The following is a 20,533-nucleotide window of genomic DNA, read 5'->3' on the forward strand; positions in this document are numbered from 1 at the left end:
GACGGTGACGACGGCAGGCGCCGCGAGGCCACGCAGCATATGGCGCCGCCCTTTTCCCTGCCTCACAGAGGCCTCCGCCGGCTCCTCGTTGAAAGCGGACGGGTTTTCTGAGCTCCACTTTCCACAACGCGCAGCGCGGAGGGAGTGAGAGATCGAGGTAGAGCGGGGAACGTGCGTGTTAAAGTGGGCGGTTGCGCCCTGATTCCTCCTCTTGCCTGGGCTGCTTCTCTTTCCGGAATCTGCCAGTGTTGTCCGAGGAAGCTCTGGCGAAGTGCGGGGTTATTCGGAAACGTTACACTGGCTGCCGTAAACGCGTCTATGCATGACACGAGAGAGGGTCTTCCACGCGGCGTTGCTTTTTTTGTAAGCGAGAAGCGGAGATCTTGGTCCCCTTCCTCTTCGCCTTGAACTGTCAACAGTTTGAAAGGTTAAGTAAGGTTCCGCGTCCTTCGTTTTTGCATGGGGCGGGAGGGCGATTTGCGTGCGAAGGCCTTCATCTAAGACTAGCATTTCTGAACAAATATTAATAAATTGGTAGATTTACCCAATGATGAATTCTGCTCTGGAATTACTACGTGGCATCTTTTCACGAGGAAATTGAAAATGCCAGGCGGAAAGGTGGTTGTCTTGTTAACCTCACAAACCTTACATGTTATTGCACTGCTATTGCTTAGGCTTATATTCTGCCTTTGTAGTTTCGTGGGGTGCTGTACAATATTGCTATACATACCAATGTTCCCAACCCTAGGATCCCTTTTTACTTTTAAAAACAATGGAGGATACTGAAAGAGCTTTTGTTGTTTGGGTTTCTGTATTCCAATATAATTTAAATTTAAGGTATTGATGTTAACTTTTAAAGTTTTAAATCTTAGAAAGTTTGGGACCACTTTTCATGTAATTCTATCAAATAGTTAATACCTATGAAACATGTCTTGCCTATTTGTCTTATTTATTTATCTAGTAAGGGCAGATTGGTTGCTGCTGGGAAAAATACAATTTGTTGTATCCTCGGACCAGATCTACTCTGGTCCTTTAGAAGTATGTCTTAAAACTCCACATAATGTAATTTGTAAGTAATTGTATTATTGTAAGTAATTTGTGTGTCTGTGTGTTTTATCCGCTTCTATTGGCGCACGGGCTGGCACTTTTTTTTTATGTCGGACATAGCGGCAGGGCTTTTGGACATAGTGGCAGGGCTTTGGGACATAGCGGGACGCCTCTATGTTGGACATAGCAGCAGGGCTTTTGGATGCCCCGGTGCTGTGTCCGTCATAGAGCCGGGACGGCTCTATGTCAGACATAGCGGCAGGGCGGCTTTTGCCTCTAGCGCTGGGGCAGCAGGGGCAGCTTCTTGAAAGCGGGCAAAGGCCGCCCTGCTGCCCCAGCGCTAGAGGCAAAATTGGGGGGGGGGGAAGCAAAGCAGAGGTAAACAGCACCGGAGCCGGTCTGGGAATCGTTTTGTCACCTGGTTACCTGTCCCGTCCATCCTCCCCCGTCAACCGAAGTGACAATTTCCAGTGGAGGAGGATGGCCACCGCCAAGAAACAGATGACATCGTGTTCAGAGAAACGCACAGAAGGATCTAACTTCTAGTCCTCCTCCGACACCCCTTCCCCACGCTTCCTCCTCCTCCATCCCATTGGCTCCCTTTGCAATCCCAGCGGGTCTTCCCGCCGGATGGACGGTGCGCCCACCCCAGTCCCTCTGCGCGATCCAGCGTTAAGCATGTCCCCCCATCCTCCCAAGTGCTTACAGCCACCTTACAGGGAGGTAATGTCGGGTGGTAGGGTGCACAGGATCGCCCGGGCGTTGTCACAGAGTGTATTATCTTTGGTGCAAGTGTACGAAGCTGGGCAGGCGATCTTCCCGGGTCTGCTCTATTGGACGCCCCGGCACTATGTCCGACATAGAGGCGGGATACCTGTATGTCAGACATAGTGGCAGGGTGGCTTTTGCCCGCTTGCCTCACCAGCCATAAACCTCACTGCACGTCACTGCTTAAAAGCCATGTTTCAGTTTATCTTCAGCACAGTTAATCCTTGACGTACGACCACAATTGAGCCAAAAATTTATGTTAAGTGAGACAGATATTGAGTGGTGACCCTTCAAGAGCTGTATGCAACAAAATTGCATTTTAATGTATGAATATAAGTATAAGTAAGCATAATCTTTATTGTCATTGTACTTAAATACAACGAAATTGGTTATGCTGATTAATGTACTTTTAAAGTGACAAAGTTATTCTAAGTCTATTAAGTGAGTTTTACTATGACTTTTCTTGCCTGAATTGTTAAGTGAATCACTGCAGTTATTACATTAGTAGCGCAGTTGTTAAGTGAATTTGTCTTTCCCATTGACTTTGCTTGCTGGGTCATAAAAGGTGATCACTTAATCGATCCCAAAAGAAGACACTGGGTTTACCCTAGTCACATAATCTAATCAATTTATTTCTTTGGCCGGTCTTGGGTATTTTTCAAAGATTCCTGAAATTCCTTGAACAGATTTTAGTGATTTCTAATCTATTCATTTAATATATTTTGTCAACATGATGGCCACGTAATTTGATGCAGCTAATAATAGTAGAGTTTAGGGCTAATTTGCTTAACATTTTAAGCACAAAAGCTGGGCCATTGATTTAAAGCTGCAAGCAAATTTTCCAGAAATATCCACAATTGTATTCAGATACTCTCAGAGGTGGGTTCCTACCAGTTCGGACCAGTTCAGCCGAGAAGGTAGTAACTTGGCCTGCCATATCCCTGAATTGGTTCTATTGGTGGCACCATCTTGATTTTCGGTTCTGCACATGTGCAGAACAATCTTCATTGCAATTTTTTCCCTTTTTCTAACGTTGGGTGCATGCGCAGACCTTTTTAGGTGCAAATGCACATGCATGCAGAGCATGCATTTGACGCACAAGCGAAGAGTGTGCACAAAATATTTTGCATGCCAAACCAGCAGTAATGCCAGCAGCAACCCACCCCTGGATACTCTGCATAACTTCTCTAACCAGATAGATATATCAATGTTATTCTTAGCCAAATTCAGTGCACTCCTAACAGCTGTTACTGAAGGAAGATACCAAGAAAAAATCCCCTTTCATCAGAGACAGTGTCCATGTTGTAGAAGAATAATTGAGCTGATGGAACATGTTATTTTGTATTGCCCTTTCTCTGCAAGTGCTGAGCCTGAATTATTTGCATTCCCTACTAAATATCCTGGTCATTCAGATTTCTTTTATCTCAATGTTATTTTTGGATCTGATATTATTTCCCTGACCAAGTACTGTTTTATAATCTGCAATGTACCCCAAAGTATTAACACTTAACATTTTCAGATATTTATTTTTCCTTTTACCTTAATTCTGACTCTTGTGTTTTATTTGATGGTTTATGACAGAATAAAGATTGATTAGATTTGATGGAAAAGCTCACAATGAAAGTATATTGAATATGAATTCAAATTAAAATTCAAGCTACATGAAAATTTTATTACAGGTAATCCTCACTTAGAAGCATTCATTCAGTGATAGTTGCCGTAGCCTAAATGAGTGATACTTATAACTGGTCCTCAAAGTTGTGGCCATTACACAACGCTCATGGTGACATGATTCAGGCACTTGGTTACCAACTTGCAATTGTGACAGTTGCTGTGCCCCGAAGCTACATGATTACTATTTGCAACATTCTGCCCTTGCTTTACATAAGTAAAGTCAAAGCCAGTAAGCAAATGAAAACTGAGGGAGGGGGGCAAGACTCCCTTCTCAGACTATCTTCGCTCACATGGCACCGCATCTTCTTCTAACTTCTTTCACTCGCGCACAGCCAGCACAGGGCTTCCAAGGTCCTCTGCCATCCCCTAGGCACCCCCACAGTCCTTACCTGGAGCTGTTTCCCGCAACTTATGCATTTTGGGATTATAGTGGGAACCATCATTGTCATCACAAAATGAATCTGCCATATGATATTGCACTTTATGAGTTCATCAGTTAGCAACAGCAATCCCAATCCCAGTTGCCATCATAAACAAAGGACTATCTGAACTACAAATCAGCTGTTGGATTATTTTCATTCAATACTGCTAGCCAAGCTAAATAAGATAATAGGTATCTTTCTTACATAAATGATGTTCTAAAGACAATCACTGTCTTGCATTCTTGCATTTACAGAAACAGGAATTATGCTATATTTTGAGTCCTCTCCATTCCTATTGTTAGGAACAGAATGGCAATACTGTTCAAAATAGTACAAATTAATCTATGGATCCTTTTTTATGAATAATTGCAGTGGGGACAAAATAACTTTGATTTTTAAAATGATAATAAAATAATAGAATTTGGTCATAATCATAGAATAAAGGCTAATTTTATCTTTGCAGGATAAAGTGGAGCTGCTTTAATTAAAAATGCCTAACACTAAAATCAAATCTCGGCATAGACACAAAGTTAGTCAAGAAAGTGGCCGGCGTGAATTAGTCTCCAGATTCCTTGCAAAGTGCTCAACATTGTCTGGGAATCAGGACTTTGGAACTGCATATGCTCACTATCTCTTGGTGTTAAACATAGCTCCTGAATTTAAAAATGATGTTAAGGTGAGAGATTTTCTGCTTATATTTCCCCTAACCTATATAAATATGTGAGCTGCATGTATACTACACTGGTCATTGGGTGTTATTTATTTATTTATTTATTTATTTATTTGAAAATTTAGGTAGCCACCTATATAGCTGCTTATAAACAATAAAAAGTATAGAAAAAAACCCCCAATAATATCCACCCACCCACAGTGACAACACATGCTCAAATCTCCATTTGATGGGCTCCGTCTTATTCTGGGTTCCCCAGACTCGCTGGCAACAACAAGGTTTCAGGGCCTTATGAAATGGCTCTCAAGTGGGTGCAAATCTAATTTCTGAAGAGCTATTCCAAAGGGGAGGGAGCAACCACAGAGAAGGCCTTTTTTCTGGGCTTCGCCAGATATACGTCCTCAGGAGACGGGACATGCAACACTCTTTGCCTCCCTGCTCTAGTGGGTTGGGTGGATGTGATCAGTCCAGGAATGTGTGCAACTGGCACACAACCCACAGACGTACATTTATTTACTGGATATATTGCATAAAAATCCCTAAATTTATGAACATTTTTTTCATTTTTTAGGAAACATTTCAATTACCCTTTTTAAATGGGCAGAAGAACTGGATTCTCTTGCACGAATTCAAGATTTATTTGATTGCTATGAGCATGCCCTGGAATTATATCCTAATGATGAAGTCATATACAACAGTATGGGGGAACATCTTTTCAGGTGTGAAATTATACTTAATTAGCCATAATTTGACTAAATATTCTAATGCACATAAAGTTTCTAATCAAGGAACTTCAGTGTAAATATATTACAAAGGTTTTAACTGAATATGTGTTCTTAATTCTATATGTATAAGTATTTACTTTGCAATCATATGAGTCTGGCAGTTCTCTCTTGTCTGTTAGCTCAGACTCATTAGAGTAAACTCTTAATACAGTGATGGCAGACCTTTTAGATACCGAGTGCCCAAATTGTGCACACATAAATGCCCTAACTGAAAGGTGTGTGTGCATGAATGTGGCCATGCACAGCCATGCACTTGGACATGAATGCGCAGCAGAGATCCAAAAACCAGCTTGCTGGTGGGGCATCCTAACACCGGCAGTACAGCAAGAGATCTTTTTCTTTTGTGAGCTTCTGTTTCGTTGTTTATAGTGAAACAGAAGCTCACGAAAGAAACGCCACGGCCATCTGACCTGGGGCAACAGTGTGCGCGCCAGCACGCGTGCCATAGGTTTGCCATCACGATCTTAATACAAAGGTACCATTACAATATAATTTCTAGACTGCTTCTTGGTGTCCATTGTATTTTATGTTTAATTTTAAGATTCATCCTTATGACTATTTTTGTATAGGGATCTTCTGTTTATCCCAGGCTAATTTCCATAATGGAAATGAATAACTCTGTATCTCAGTAGTTTGTTATCAACTCAAGATTTCACAAGGCAAACCCTATATTTGGACTCAGTATTATTGAGATAATTTATCATATAGGTGGTTCTTGCTTAAGCATAACTGGGACTGGCAACTGGTTATCAAGCAACATGGTAATTAAATAAGTCATCACATCACTGTGATAGAGTTTCAATCTCACTTCTGTGGTCATTAAGTGAGGTCACCATGTTCATTAAGCAAAATATCATGTGATTACAACTTGGATTTTATTGCTTCTTCTCCATTTGCCTTTCCTTGTCGGAAGCTGGCTGTAAAGCACAATTGCAATCATGGGACCGCAAGATGCTGCAGTACTCATAAACGTCTTCTGGTTACAAAACACTCAAATGTTGGATCATGTGCCACCGTGATGGTCATAAGTGCAAGGACTAGTAATAAATTTACTTTTCTAACACTGTTATAATGTCAAGCAATCACTAAACAGGGCAGTCATTAAGTAAGTGTTTACTTACCTGTAAACACTTGTAGATTTATTTACCAGTACATGTGTCACTTGTTTATTTCCAACAGTAAACCATAATTATCATCTGTACTTTTCTATAATTTAAACTGCTATATGTCTTCACACTACAAATATAGATTTTCTCAGTGTTGTGTTGTTCCAAAAATTTAACATTTATGCTTTATTGATTGTGTATTTTTTTTTCCTGTTAGGCTGGGCTTCAGAGATGAAGCAGCTGCATATTTTCATAAAGCTGTGAAGTTAAACCCTGACTTTCCTGATGCAAAGGAGAACTTTTATCGGGTTGCCAACTGGGTGGTAGAACGGTGGCATTTCATTATGCTTAATGATTACAGTAGAAACTTTCTGTATCAAAAAGCAATTCAGAAAGCAGTTCATTCAGGTTATAGAAGTGTGCTTGATATTGGAACAGGAACAGGAATTCTCAGGTTTGTTGAAAATTATGATACAGATATTGTCATGTTTATTTCAATGATCCAAGTTCAATACAAAAAAAATTCCAAATGGCACTCACATGGCATATTATTAGAATACTTCCAAACAAATGCTAAGAGGCTTCAACTATTATAGTCTCACAACCTTTGTGGCAGGATTGAATACATTGTTTTTTTACAGTTTGTTTTTTTTAGCTATCCTGGCCTTCCCATCTGTTACAAAGTTTCAGAGTCTATCTCCATAGCAAATAAAGTAGGAGAGGCTACAACTAAACAAGACTCATCATCATCCTGGTTTATTTTGGTTTAAATGGTGTTTGATACAACTAGCTTTTTTCTTGTTTTAAAAAAGTTTTAAGAAATTAATGACATATTTCTTATTACTTGAATTTTATGCTCACCCCAGGTCTTTTAAAATAAGTATCAATATTTTATACAGAAATTGCATGAAAGTTAAATTATTAGTAGTATTTTGTTTAATGAAAAAATTAATTAAAAATCTATGGAATATCTTCTAATTTTTCAGTATGCTAGCTAAAAAGTCTGGAGCATCTCCTATCTATGCTTGTGAATTGTCAAAGACCATGTATGAATTGGCTTGTGAAGTGCTAGCTGCAAACAATTTGGAGGAGAAATCAAACTCTTCACATGAAATCCTTTGATATAGAAATTCCAAAGCACATACCTGAAAGGTTGTATCTTATATTTTGTTCTGTTAGTTTGAATTAAGTAATATTGTATTCATTGCTAACATTATGAATAATATTATTCATATTTTCCAAAATAGCAAGAGCAAATATTGTATGAAGTGTTATCTTCTATTGAAATTGATTTTTTTAAGTTTCAATATTTTACTGATTTTAATGTAAATATGAAATAGCTGTCAACACCTAACATTGCCATAGTAAGAGAAGGGGAAGCGCCTTCCAAGAATACTGTCAGCTGAAGTCGGATCTCAGATTACTGCAGTAGGCTTGGGAGGGATGCACCTCATTGGGGAATATGATTTATGACACAGACTGAGGGGTGGAAGGAACGGGGTAAATGTCAGCTATAACTCAAACAAAGCTTAGATCTGACTGCGAAAAGATCTTGCCTATAATGCTCCTAATAAATGACTAGTTTGTATTGAAACTGACTCGATACTCATGAATCAATTACAGCATTTTTAGGAAACCTGACAATAGCATTGTATTCTGCAGCTGAAGTATATTTACTCAGTAGCTGGTATACTGAATTCACAATAATTTATTTTGAATTTAGTAGCTAAAGAACAATTTAAATAAAATTATATTATGTAAATTAAAGTAAAAAAGGTTCCATTACAGTGTTTTCATCTTGCCTCCAATTTTCAAACATCTACTGCTGTTTTGGTACTTTATATTAAAATATTGAGAGCAAGTACATAAGAAGTAAAGGGACATATTTTATTGAAGATGCTCACTTGCGAGATGATCCCAACTCAGTTGTCTAAGAAAGGACTGTTAATTTTGAATAATTGAATTTAAGTTTTGAACTGTTTAAGACTTCTTGTTATAACTATATTTTTATCTTTAATAGAGTTTCCCTTGTTATCACCGAAACAGTAGATTCTGGATTATTTGGTGAGGGAATTGTAGAAAGTTTGATTCATGCTTGGGAACACTTACTTTTACCACCAGAGTTGTATCTTAGTATCTTAACAATCTAAGACGTGATAAAAAAAGATACATTATTTTTATATTATAAAGTTCATGAAGTCTTATGCCTGTACAAAATTTTTGTTAATCTGAAAAGTTGCTTTTGGACATTTTTGCGCTCTATAAGCTAAAATATGAGTATTGTTTCTTAATATATGATCAGTAAATAAATCTTGTTACACCATTTTTAATCTATTTTACAGCCCAAGAATGGTAAAGATAATTCTAAAACTATGGTAAGTTATTCCAGCAGGCGCTACTATGTGGGGCATGGCAGTGGAATGCAAAGAGATACGCAGACATCATAGGTATATTTTTTTCTGTTGGGGAAAAAATCTTTACTCTTTAGACAAAAAACAGAAAATGCTTTACTTTTAAATAATGTCATTGGTTTACAATATATTAAGGGGTACAAGTTACAAATTATGCTACTTGAAGACAATGAGTGGAAAATGGAAGGCTAAGGAAAATGGTCTGTTAAGGTCCAGTCGAGTACTGTATATTCCTACAAATCATGATTAGATTTGCACATGAGATTGAAATCCTAACCTATCCTAGTCAGAGAGATTTACTATGAATAAAACAGAAAGGATATCTTCATTTTTCTCCCAATTTCTGGAATCTACTCCCACCAGCTATATTTAAGTAAAGATAACCTAAATCAGATTTCTAACAACAGACTTGAGGGAAAAAGATATTTCATCCTTACTGTAAACATGATCTTACCTGAAAGTCCAAACGGTTGTATTAACCTTCAGCTATCAAAACTTCCAAATGAGACTTTTTAACATGCAAAACACTATATCTAATTGAAGAATAAATTATTTATAATGAAAAGAAAGTATGCTTCAATTTGTCTTGTCAACTATATTTTTTTATCATTCCTTTTTTCAGAGTGGAGGTAAAAGAAATTGCTGGTGTCTGTTGCCAGAAACACTGAATTTTGCAGTCCAACTTCTGCTCCTCTAAAGTCCAGTGAAACCCTTGAACCTTACAGTACTGAAAAACTCAGCAGAATACCTGGTGGTTATACAGCTCTAACAGACATTTTTCAAGTTCTGACAGTCAATTTTAATAATTTGCAGGTAATTTACTGGCACAAGAAAATACTAATAATTACTAGTTTTTTTATTATAGAATTGAAAAATGAATTTCATTAGGATGATAAATTTATTCCATACAGTATTTTACATTTATCCGAATGTCATATTTGGATTATTAGTAGCATTGTATGCATGTTTTAGATGAATGACTAATAAGTAAAATTTTACTGATCTTTACTCAATTCTGTCCTAATCTTGTAGAATCTATTTGTGAGCTATCACAATAGCATTTTCTGGGCATGCAACTACTGTTACCTCTTGATATTAATTGTATTAATGACGCTAACATTGCTAAAATAAAAGAGATACTTAAATCACTTCTTATATTTAAAGCAAATTTAATCAAAGTAAAATTGTGGAATAAAAATTTAAGCTTAATCAACAATATAACTTCGGCATAGAGAAACAGGGAGGTGGAAACACCTAAAATATAAGTAATGGAAGATTTGTACAGGTCATTGTCTATTAAAAATAATAATAATTTGAAAGCTCAAACAATTGTACCAAGTCATTTATTCTTTGAAGGGAAAAAATATGTAAAGTAACTATAATCATTGCATGTAGTATGAGCCAATATCAGCCTTAAAAGAGGATGAATGTTTTCTCTATCATAAGCAAGGTTCTATTCTTAGTCATAGAGGCAACATCATAATATGTAACTCTACTATATGTTTAAATGGGAATCATAATGGTTTGCATCAGTAGATCCACCTACTCAAACCTGACATCTAGATTAATACTGGAGTAAAGCAGAACACTTCAGCTTAGGTAGATAAGTAGATTTTATGAGAAATATTTCAACATCTAGAAGCTACAGCACTAAATCTATTGCAATTAGGTGTGTTTCCCCCCACCATGGTTGAAGAAAGTCAAAATAATGGCATATGCAAATTATATTTGGGAACCCAGGTATTATTGTAGTCAACATAGTCAGTCAATAATATAGTCAGTCAGTATCATTGTCACTGAGTTGTTGTAGCTTTCTTCACCAGTTGAAACATCTTTAATCTAGTAGCACAATTCTTAGGTTATGCAGGTTTCTCAGATCAATATATTTATTTTGTTTGTACACATTCAGCTGGATTTTATAATCAGTATATTTGTTTTATTAGTAGACATTCAGCTGGTTATGATGTTCTTCAGAGAAATAAAGTAACATTTTTCTAATGTCTCCATAAACACATCTCTTGTTTTTGAGGAACAACACAGAAATATTAGGCTGCTATCTTCTTAGGGAATATTCCTTTGACTTACAATTTAGCCTACAGCTTTGGTTTTTCTTAGTGGTTATAAGTAATTTCAACCTTGCAGAACTTTCCCAAATCAACCAAGGTTGGTTAGAGACTACTATATAGTTGCGCTCTAGGTATAGCTCTATACTCCTTGGAAAAAACTGGATCATATTTTATATGGCAATGTATCTACTACAATATTAAGAATGTGAGTAGAATTGTTTACATTTCTTTTAAAAAATTCATTACATATTGTACTGACCTATTACTATTACTTTTTTGTAATACATTCTATATTGTGAAGTTCTGAAAAGCAAATATTTAATAAAATATGTTCTGGGATAGAAAGTGATTAACAGTGAACTGTAATTTACTGTCATGTTTTCATTTTATACTTGACCAGGAGCTAAAAAATTTGTCCACCAGAAAACCATCTAAGATAAATATACCCATTATTAAAGATGGAATACTAGATGCTGTTGTAGTCTGGTTTACACTGCACCCTTGATGATGAACTTACTCTTTCTACAAGTCCAATGTGGACACGTGTTGGGAGCAAGCAGTCTATCCTGTACAAGGTCTCCTTGGTATGTCTTTCATTCTATTTAAAACCAAGAGTGAATTTTCTCTTTTTGGGGGGGGGGGGGGTTAAAATGGACAAAAATGAAATTAATCATATAAATTATACGTAGATACAATGTCATTTGATTACATGAACTTAAGATCTATATAGCACCTACTCTGTTAGCATTTTAAAGAGCCATGTTTTCCCAGGGTGGCTGGTACCCCAATTGTTGGAGGTCAATTATTGGTGTTTGTTTAGGGTGTTGCCAGGTTCACCATTTTGCTCTGCTTTCTCTTTTTTGTTTGAATCTGATTCTGTTACTTGTTTGACTTTTGCCATTTTTAAAAATTGTTTTGGTGTATTGTCAGCATCCAGCATCCAGACATCAAATCAGTCAAATAAATGCCGCACAAACTTTGGGACTTTGGTGTAGATCTGTGACTTTATGTTACATAGTTGCACACATGTATATCTATGTTATCACATAGACATATATTTGAAGGAGAACAATGAAAAGTCATCATGCTTCACAGATTATGGAGAGCATGCCAAATTTTAGATATTCTGATACTTGAAATAGTAAAAAAAGAAAAGAGACTCCAACAGGGTTTATTCTCCAATGAAAGAAAATGTTTTTCTTTTGACTTTTTCCCCAACCAAAGGAACCAAAACACTGGAATATAAGGATAATTATTTAACTTATCATTGCCTTCTGGTAATTTAAATAATTTAGACTTTACCTTTGACTGTTATTCTTTTATTTTGTTTTGAAGATGTTATCTAACTTCAAAGGATTAAAACCTCCAAGAGAAGATGATGCTTTCTGTATAAAGAATAAATCCTCTCCCCGAGAGTGAGGTGATCAGTAACCTAGCTTCAGCCTACCATTCTTAATCAGGTCAATGTTGAGGTGCCTTGCACATATAGCTGATACCTTCAGTTCTCTTCTCTTTCCAGACACACTCCACATAGTGGACCTGATTTAACCGAACCTTAACCTATAATCTACATTTTATTCTTTAAAGAAAAGAAAAAAGTAATAACAACTCCACCGTAGAAAATAGTGAACTTGTCAAATTTCACCTATTCAGGTAAACTAAAACATACCGGGGATCTATAAAATAAGAATACATATTGTAGAAAATTACCTGCATTATGCAGGTTTATTTATTATTAATAATTAGATTATTATTTAGGTAATAATAAGTAATATTTATTATTACCTAAATTATGGTAGGAAACTATAACTAAAAGAATTTCAGAACTGATCATAAGTATCCCTAATTATAGAGCCTTAAGTTTCTTGCACTTAAGGCTTATTTTCTACCCTATTATAACAGTCTATTTGTCCTTCTGTTTTGAGTTGCATTCTTCTTGTGACTTGGATTAAGCTAAATTTTATTGTCATTTTTCCTTAATCACGCTACATATCTTATTAAGATTCATTGCTTTTACAGAAATAGATTAGTGTCATTTCTTGATCGAATTATGAAGGTTAAGATTGTAGATTTAGAATAGGTTTAGTAAGAGCAATCATAACGAAATATTTCGTTAGGACTCAAGATAGTGATAAAGAATTTGGAATGACTGAGAAATAGATTTCCCTTTTCTCAATGTTCTTACTTCTAACTCAATCTTGTATGTAGCTGGAACTTTATAATCTCTTTTCATTCATGATTAGAGTATTTCATAACTTAGGTTTTTGGTTTTTAGTCAGCAAAAAAAGTTATAATTGTTTTTATATCCTATTTACCACTGGCTGGTTGCCAACAACTTTGGATGGTTCACATTAAGCATGAGACTATAAAACAATAAAACCAATACAGCAATAAAATAGTGAACTCAAAATACAAGCATGACAAAACCCGGAAAGCAACAAACTGCACACCCATCTAGTTAAAGACCTGGGCAAACAATCAGGCCTTCAAGGTTTTCCAAAATATCACTCAGATAGAAGCCACAGAAATCTGATAGTAAACATACTTAATCTAAACTCAAGAAAATGTGTTTAGGAATATATTGTTAATTTTGAATAGCATGTGTATACAAATTAATTGAAGCACTTTAAGGACCCATTTCTTGAAACAGCTTTCTTTGAAACTGTGCAATCTTGGTTATAGCTCAGTAAGCGGTTAGTACAGGCCTAACCTCTAGTAATGCCTGGAGCTTTCTATAATGGATTATTTAATAAATATAATAGTCCTTTGTGCTTGCTCCATTTCTTGCGGAATTAAGTTGAAATTGGATTATGGGAATTGGGTGGTTATCCTGAATAAAGACTGAAATGCAAATGCCACAAAAAGAATGAGATTATAAAGCTAAGTACCTGTTTAATTGCCTCTCATCCCATTTCTCATTTTTCCCTTGCTGTTATCATTTTAAACTACTTCATTAAAATATGATTTTGAAGTATTTTTACACTAATACTAACTTGTGATGTCTAGATTCAACTTGGTCTTTTGTTTCCATTACTTGTCTGAGTTTGAAACATCACTACAAATTAGATAGTTTGATGGATTATTTACTAAGTACACTATTCTTTATAAATAACTAATTTTGGCTCAATATTATATAAATATACTCAAGCAATGGCTAAAATAAAATATTTGCGTAGATCTGTTTATTGCGTAAAATATTTGCGTAGATCTGTTTATTGAAAGCTGCTTGTCATGTGTTATTGAACTGCATTACGTTTTACAGATGAATTATATTCGCCAACAAGTGGAAGAAAACTCTTTATTAAATACTTTACAAAACACACTTGAATAGCATTAGTTTGTATTTCAATTGTCATTCCTTTATGATTTACAGATCATTCTGTGAAATCTGGAGATTGTGTTGCAATGGAAATTTGCTGCATGACTGCTATCTAAGGATTCAAAGAATTTCCATTAAGACTCCAGGATATGAAATGGATGTTGAAAGAAACTTGAAGGAGAAGAATAGCGAAGCTGAACTCTGTAGTGCTCTAGCCAGTCTTCAGACAGCAAGCACACTGGAAAATGTCTGCCAGAATGTATGCTAGAATCCACTGAAATTGCTTTATTAAATAATATGCAGTATCATGAATGCTTTAAAATCGCAATAGGAAAAGTGTTGTCATCATTCAGCCACCATGAAGAGTCACATTCAATGGATGGGGTTGGTCACCATCATGAGTTTGGAAAGAACCAGAGCAAAAATTCTGTAACTGTTGATTCCTCTGTATATATTGGATGTATCAGAAGGCTTTTCAATTTTGCCAGTAATTGCAGGTAAATTTGGGGCAGTAAAGCATACAGCTCGGTTGAAAAAGACCACCACCAAGTAGCTCTCAGTTTGATTTCAGAAGCCAACCAATTTCCCAGAGAACATTAGAGTTTTGGCTTAGACATCTACAAGATGAAAACAAGGTACTACAAAGACCTAAGTCCTGACAAAATTATGGAATATTATAATACTGGATGTCATAGAAACCTCTGGTTTAATCAGCAGGATGTGATGGAAAACGCTGCAATATCTAGGTAATGTAAGAGAAACACTTTTCTTGGATTTTATTGCATCACTCAGATTACATGACAAATATAATTTGTAATTTATTAAAAGTATACTTATCAGTAGGTTCATTATTTGATTAAATTTTACAATTTAGAGACTAAATCCATCACACTCTGGTCAGCTTACAAATTTAAAAGCAAGAAATAGTATTAAAAGAACAAAGATCTTAGTTGTCTGGGGTAAAAATATTCATAGCATATAAAAACCCTGCAGAGGCTTAACACCCAACATTTCCCAAGGCCTGGTTAGAATAGTCAGGTTTTCAGCACCTTTTAGAGCAGGGGTTCAAACTCGTGGCATCATGTGACATATCATGACTTTTTTTCCCTTAGCAAAATTGGAGTGAGGGTGGCCAGTGCGTGACACATCTGGCCCACAGGCTCTGAGTTTCACACCCATTTTAGAGTATCACTGGGATAGGAACATACATCTAGCTTTTCCGAAAGACAGGTGCTGCAACAAAAAAAGGAAACTTCACTATAGTATAGCCTTATTGTCATTGTACATCATGTATATAATTTTGTTGTATAAAACAAAATCCTAAGTAATTTGTTACTTCCTAAGCACCACTAAATGATGCTGTTTAATCAAAGAGACCTGAGACATGACTATTCTGTCTAGTTTTAAATTTTTAAACTAATGATTTTGCTATTGTTTTTTTCAATGTTGCAGAATTACCGGTACATGGCCAGATCTGAATCAAAAGTTGGGGTTTTAATGACCAGTCAATGCATTTTGCTTAACTCATGCTACATATTTTCACCTAAATATTAATTTATTTATGTTTTTAGTTTATAGAGTTTAGTTTTTGTTTTTTATGTGCTGCCCAGAGTTACATTGACGTAATAGGCAACTTATACATTTTATAAATAAATAAAATCTGAGAATTTGTTTTCAATATAACAACAAAGCTGACATTTTTACAAATTAAAAAGTATACTTTTGCCAGTTTTCTGTTTCAATATCATAATTAAAGTTTAGAAATATAAAAGAAACAAATAAGTTGATGCTATTGTTAAACAACTGAAAAGTTTAAATATTTTTTAGACTCACTTCACATTTTTATATTTAGGTGTCTGCTTCACTCTGGAGGAAAGATATTCCCAGACCATGTGAAAATATATGGAATGCTTGTAGAATCTAATTTATTATTTCTTGAATCTGCTGTTCAAGGGACAGATCCCACACTTGGTTTCAACATAGCACCTTTTATCAACCAGTTCAAGGTTTGAAAACAATTTACATTTTTCTATATTCAAATAGTCCTTCAAATTTTGAGAAGCCACGAAAAAAAATCCAAGACAATTCAATACTGTGTGATCCTATTTCTATCTGAAAATTCTGGATACAAATTCAAATTGAATTTGAAAAGCTGCTTATTGTAAAATAAGAAAATAGATTAAAGAAAATAATTAAGCCATAATCAGCATGTATATATGAAAAGTCTTCGAATATTTTGTCACACAGTCTTCAAGCATACAGTGATAAGATAATGCAACAGAAATCACATTTATGAGAAGCTGATGGAAATATGGTTGGTTTCAATAGTTGGGGTTTTTTTTTTTTTCAAATAAAAACTAGCACCTGTTTCCAATTCCTGTTGGTAACTAATGTTCACTTTTTTAGCAATATATATTTCTACTGTTCCATACATTTCTGCCATTAGAACTTGATTGGCTTTGTTCTGGATCCGGCGTGCAACCAGGGGCCAGTCAGCTTTAAACTTCACGCTTTAGGATTGGTGTGTCTCAGATCAATTTATTAACAGGAATTCTAAGTAGCAAACATATAGTTCAATATTAAGATACATCTGACCTTGATCTGTCCATTGCGCGATGTGAAAAAACTATGCTTTTCCATTCCTCTGATGAAGCGGGGATGAGGAAACATGCATTTGCCCCATTGTTCTCAATTAACACCAAAAACTCTTCACAGAGCGTCCGGTCATAAATCAATTTTCCCGGGGGGGGGCAGTATCCAATCAGGGAACACAGATGTGGTCACATGCCATGGAACTACATTTCCCACAAGGCATCCCTGCCAATATTTCCCTTAAAAAGTTGTATCTCCCGTGGGGTACCTTCTTAAAGGAGACAGTTCTTAATTCTTATACTAACTATATACTGTTGAGTCAGCACAGGCTTTAATTCTAAACTATTTTGTACTATTTTAATTGTAATAGCTTGGAATTCTGAATTTTGTCAAAGTAGTACAATTCACAATTATTTTTGCAACTATCAGTATGGTAAATTGGCACAGGGACATATTTACATTATATAGATGTAATATCAACAGTTTTAGCCACATAAATACTTAAGACTTAAAAGCATGCATAAATGTCAGGATGGAACATAGAATCTTAAAACTTTCTGTTTCAGGTGCCTATCCGCATTTTTTTGGATCTCTCCACACTCCCATATGTACCTTTAAGCAACTCAGTAGAACTTCTGCGAGTGGATCTCATGAATCCCTTACTTCAATACAGCAGTACTGCAGTTGAGGTAAGTCTCCAAAATATAAATTAATTGATGTGCAGCTTCTCAATTACTTCTTCACAAATTCTCATGTTTGATAGAAGTTTGCAGGTATATGGCATATTTTCTCTGTTCTTTCCCTAGTTTAACTGCCATTGCTTATGTGAAGATTTATTAAGCTGCTTTTTTTTCTAAGCAGAAAGCAACACTACAGAATAGGTATCCAAAAATTTGTACAGCTTGATTGCTTGCATTCTTATTTTTTCTCAAATTTATATAGCTGCCCATCTCACAAATCAAGTGACTCAATAAAGCATGCAACAATATTAAAAAAACAGTTCCCATGTAACTATTATTAAAAATGTTTTCAAAATATAAAAACACAACAAAAATGGGCTGAGATGTTGATAATAGAACCATCTCATTAGTTTGCCAATATTAATTTGTAGTTTATGGGGTACTTACTAGATCAGCTTAAGCAAATATGTATATTTACCAAAAAAAATCATTTTAAAAGCAACAGCTTTTAGATTGAGTCCAACCTCTTTCTCAGTGCTGGAATCCGAAGGTAAATAGTCCAGATAGATAGCTATCTAGGCTCTATTTGAATATATCCCATAGAGTTTTATCATCTGCCTGAGTGAATGGGTTGAACTGGACTAGTGTTAGCCCTCAAGATTATCATGGCCAACTGCATTAGTTCATGGGATTTAGTTCTAGTTCCCTAATAATCTACATTATTATTCTATGAATAAGTTCCAGTTTCTCTGAATTGTTCTCAAACCAGGGACACTATATTTGATATGTTTGACCTTAATAAATAGAATAAAACTATTACTTCTAATGATTTGGAAGTGATACCTTTATTGATACAGCCAAGAATTGTATTGTTTGCCTCATAGTCAGTTTGCAATCAACTATTATGCCAAAATCTTTTTTTCCAAGAATTATTAAGTCATGTATCCATCATCCTGTGCCTGTGTTTATATATACTGCTCAAAAAAAATAAAGGGAACACAAAAATAAGACATCCTAGATGTGAATGAATGAAATATTCTTATTAAATACTTTGTTCATTACATAGTTGAATGAGCTGACAACAAAAATCACAGAAAAATTATCAATGGAAATCAACCCATGCAGGTCTGGATTTGGAGTTACACCTCAAAATTAAAGTGGAAAAAAACACTACAGGCTGATCCAACTTTGATATAATGTCCTTAAAACAAGTCAAAATGAGGCTCAGTAGTGTGTGTGGCCTCCACATGCCTGTATGACCTCCCTACAATGCCTGGACATGCTCCTGATGAGGTGGCGGATGGTCTCCTGAGGATCTCCTCCCACACCTGGACTAAAGCATCCCCCAACTCCTGGACAGTCTGTGGTGCAATGTGGTGTTGGTGGCTGGAGCAAGACATGATGTCCCAGATGTGCTCAATTGGATTCAGGTCTGGGGAAGGGGCGGGCCAGTCCATAGCATCAATGCCTTCGTCTTGCAGGAACTGCTGACACACTCCAGCCGCATGAGGTCTAGCATTGTCTTGCATTAGGAGGAACCCAGGGCCAACCGCACCAGCATATGGTCTCACAAGGGGTCTGAGGATCTTATCTCGGTACCTAATGGCAGTCAGGCTACCTCTGGCGAGCACATGGAGGGTTGTGTGGCTCCCTAAAGAAATGTCACCCCACACCATTACTAACCCACTGCCAAACCGGTCATGCTGGAGGATGTTGCAGGCAGCAGAACGTTCTCCACGGTGTCTCCAGACTCTGTCACGTCTGTCACATGTGCTCAGTGTGAACCTGCTTTCATCTGTGAAGAGCACAGGATGCCAGTGGCGAATTTGCCAATCTTGGTGTTCTCTGGCAAATGCCAAACGTCCTGCAGTGTTGGGCTGTAAGCACATCCCCCACCTGTGAACATCGGGCCCTCATACCACCCTCATGGAGTCTGTTTCTGACCGTTTGAGCAGCCACATACATCTTCGTGGCTCGCTGGAGGTCATTTTGCAGGGCTCTGGCAGTGCTCCTGTCCCTCCTTGCACAAAGGCGGAGGTAGCGGTCCTGATGCTGGGTTGTTGCCCCCCTACGGCCTCTTCCACGTCTCCTGATGTACTGGCCTGTCTCCTAGTAGCACCTCCATGCTCTGGACACTACGCTGACAGACACAGCAAAACCTTCTTGCCACAGCTCACCTTGATGTGCCATCCTGGATGAGCTGCACTACCTGAGACACTAGTGTGGGTTGTAGACTCGGTCTCATGGTATCACTAGAGTGAAAGCACCAGCATTCAAAAGTGACCAAACCATCAGCCAGCAGAACGCATAGGAATTGAGAAGTGGTCTCTGGTCACCACCTGCAGATCCATTCCTTTATTGGGAATGTCTTACTAACTTGCCTATGCTTTCCACCTGTTGTCTATTCCATGTGCACAACAGCATGTGAAATTGAATTGTCAATCAGTGTTGCTACCTAAGTGGACAGTTTGATTTCACAGAAATGTGATTGCCTTGGAGTTACATTGGTGTTGTTAAATGTTCCCTTTTTTTTTTAGCAGTGTATGTTTTCCCAGAACTTCTGCTGGTTTCAGCTGACTTTCATTCTGTTAATTTCACCTCATTTTTCTAAATACATCAATATTGTTTTGACTTCCCTATTCTAGGGTATTATTTTTCACATCCAATTCAATAAGTGTTTTCTCCATCTTTTTATACAAAATCATTAATGAAATTTGGATCTTATATTTCCTCATTCAGAAGCATGTTAACAAGCCATAAAATGGCAAAATGACATGCGCTTGTGCACATTATATACATTCCTTATGAGAAATATTTTCATGTAATTTTATAAAAAAAAATAGTTTATTGCTGAACAGTAATTTCACACACGTTGATTTTATAGGTTGAGATTCGTAAATCGGGTCAAGTGACTGGTATTCCATTTTGGTATCATGTATATTTGGATAATGATATTGTTTTGGATACATCAAGCAAGTCATCTCACTGGAGAA

At 36.4% G+C, this 20,533-nt stretch overlaps 1 protein-coding gene across 1 annotated transcript in view; it reads left to right on the plus strand.

The window, feature by feature from the left end:
* The window catches only part of PRMT9 (protein arginine methyltransferase 9), a 22,758-nt gene continuing 2,225 nt past the window's right edge, over nt 1-20,533 (plus strand). The window contains 25 exon segments of the mRNA XM_032223739.1: nt 1-427; nt 4,375-4,587; nt 5,153-5,162; nt 5,165-5,300; nt 6,690-6,926; nt 7,459-7,557; nt 7,559-7,624; nt 8,493-8,594; nt 8,815-8,919; nt 9,506-9,535; nt 9,537-9,696; nt 11,350-11,448; nt 11,450-11,483; nt 11,486-11,533; nt 14,323-14,367; nt 14,370-14,513; nt 14,516-14,709; nt 14,711-14,783; nt 14,786-14,857; nt 14,860-14,924; nt 14,927-14,975; nt 14,978-15,014; nt 16,121-16,274; nt 17,427-17,549; nt 20,425-20,532. Coding sequence (XP_032079630.1) covers nt 4,402-4,587; nt 5,153-5,162; nt 5,165-5,300; nt 6,690-6,926; nt 7,459-7,557; nt 7,559-7,624; nt 8,493-8,594; nt 8,815-8,919; nt 9,506-9,535; nt 9,537-9,696; nt 11,350-11,448; nt 11,450-11,483; nt 11,486-11,533; nt 14,323-14,367; nt 14,370-14,513; nt 14,516-14,709; nt 14,711-14,783; nt 14,786-14,857; nt 14,860-14,924; nt 14,927-14,975; nt 14,978-15,014; nt 16,121-16,274; nt 17,427-17,549; nt 20,425-20,532 — 2,376 coding nt within the window. The 5' untranslated portion in view covers nt 1-427; nt 4,375-4,401.

The sequence above is a fragment of the Thamnophis elegans genome, chromosome 9 (genome assembly GCF_009769535.1).
Source record: "Thamnophis elegans isolate rThaEle1 chromosome 9, rThaEle1.pri, whole genome shotgun sequence".
Classification (NCBI taxonomy): domain Eukaryota; kingdom Metazoa; phylum Chordata; class Lepidosauria; order Squamata; family Colubridae; genus Thamnophis; species Thamnophis elegans.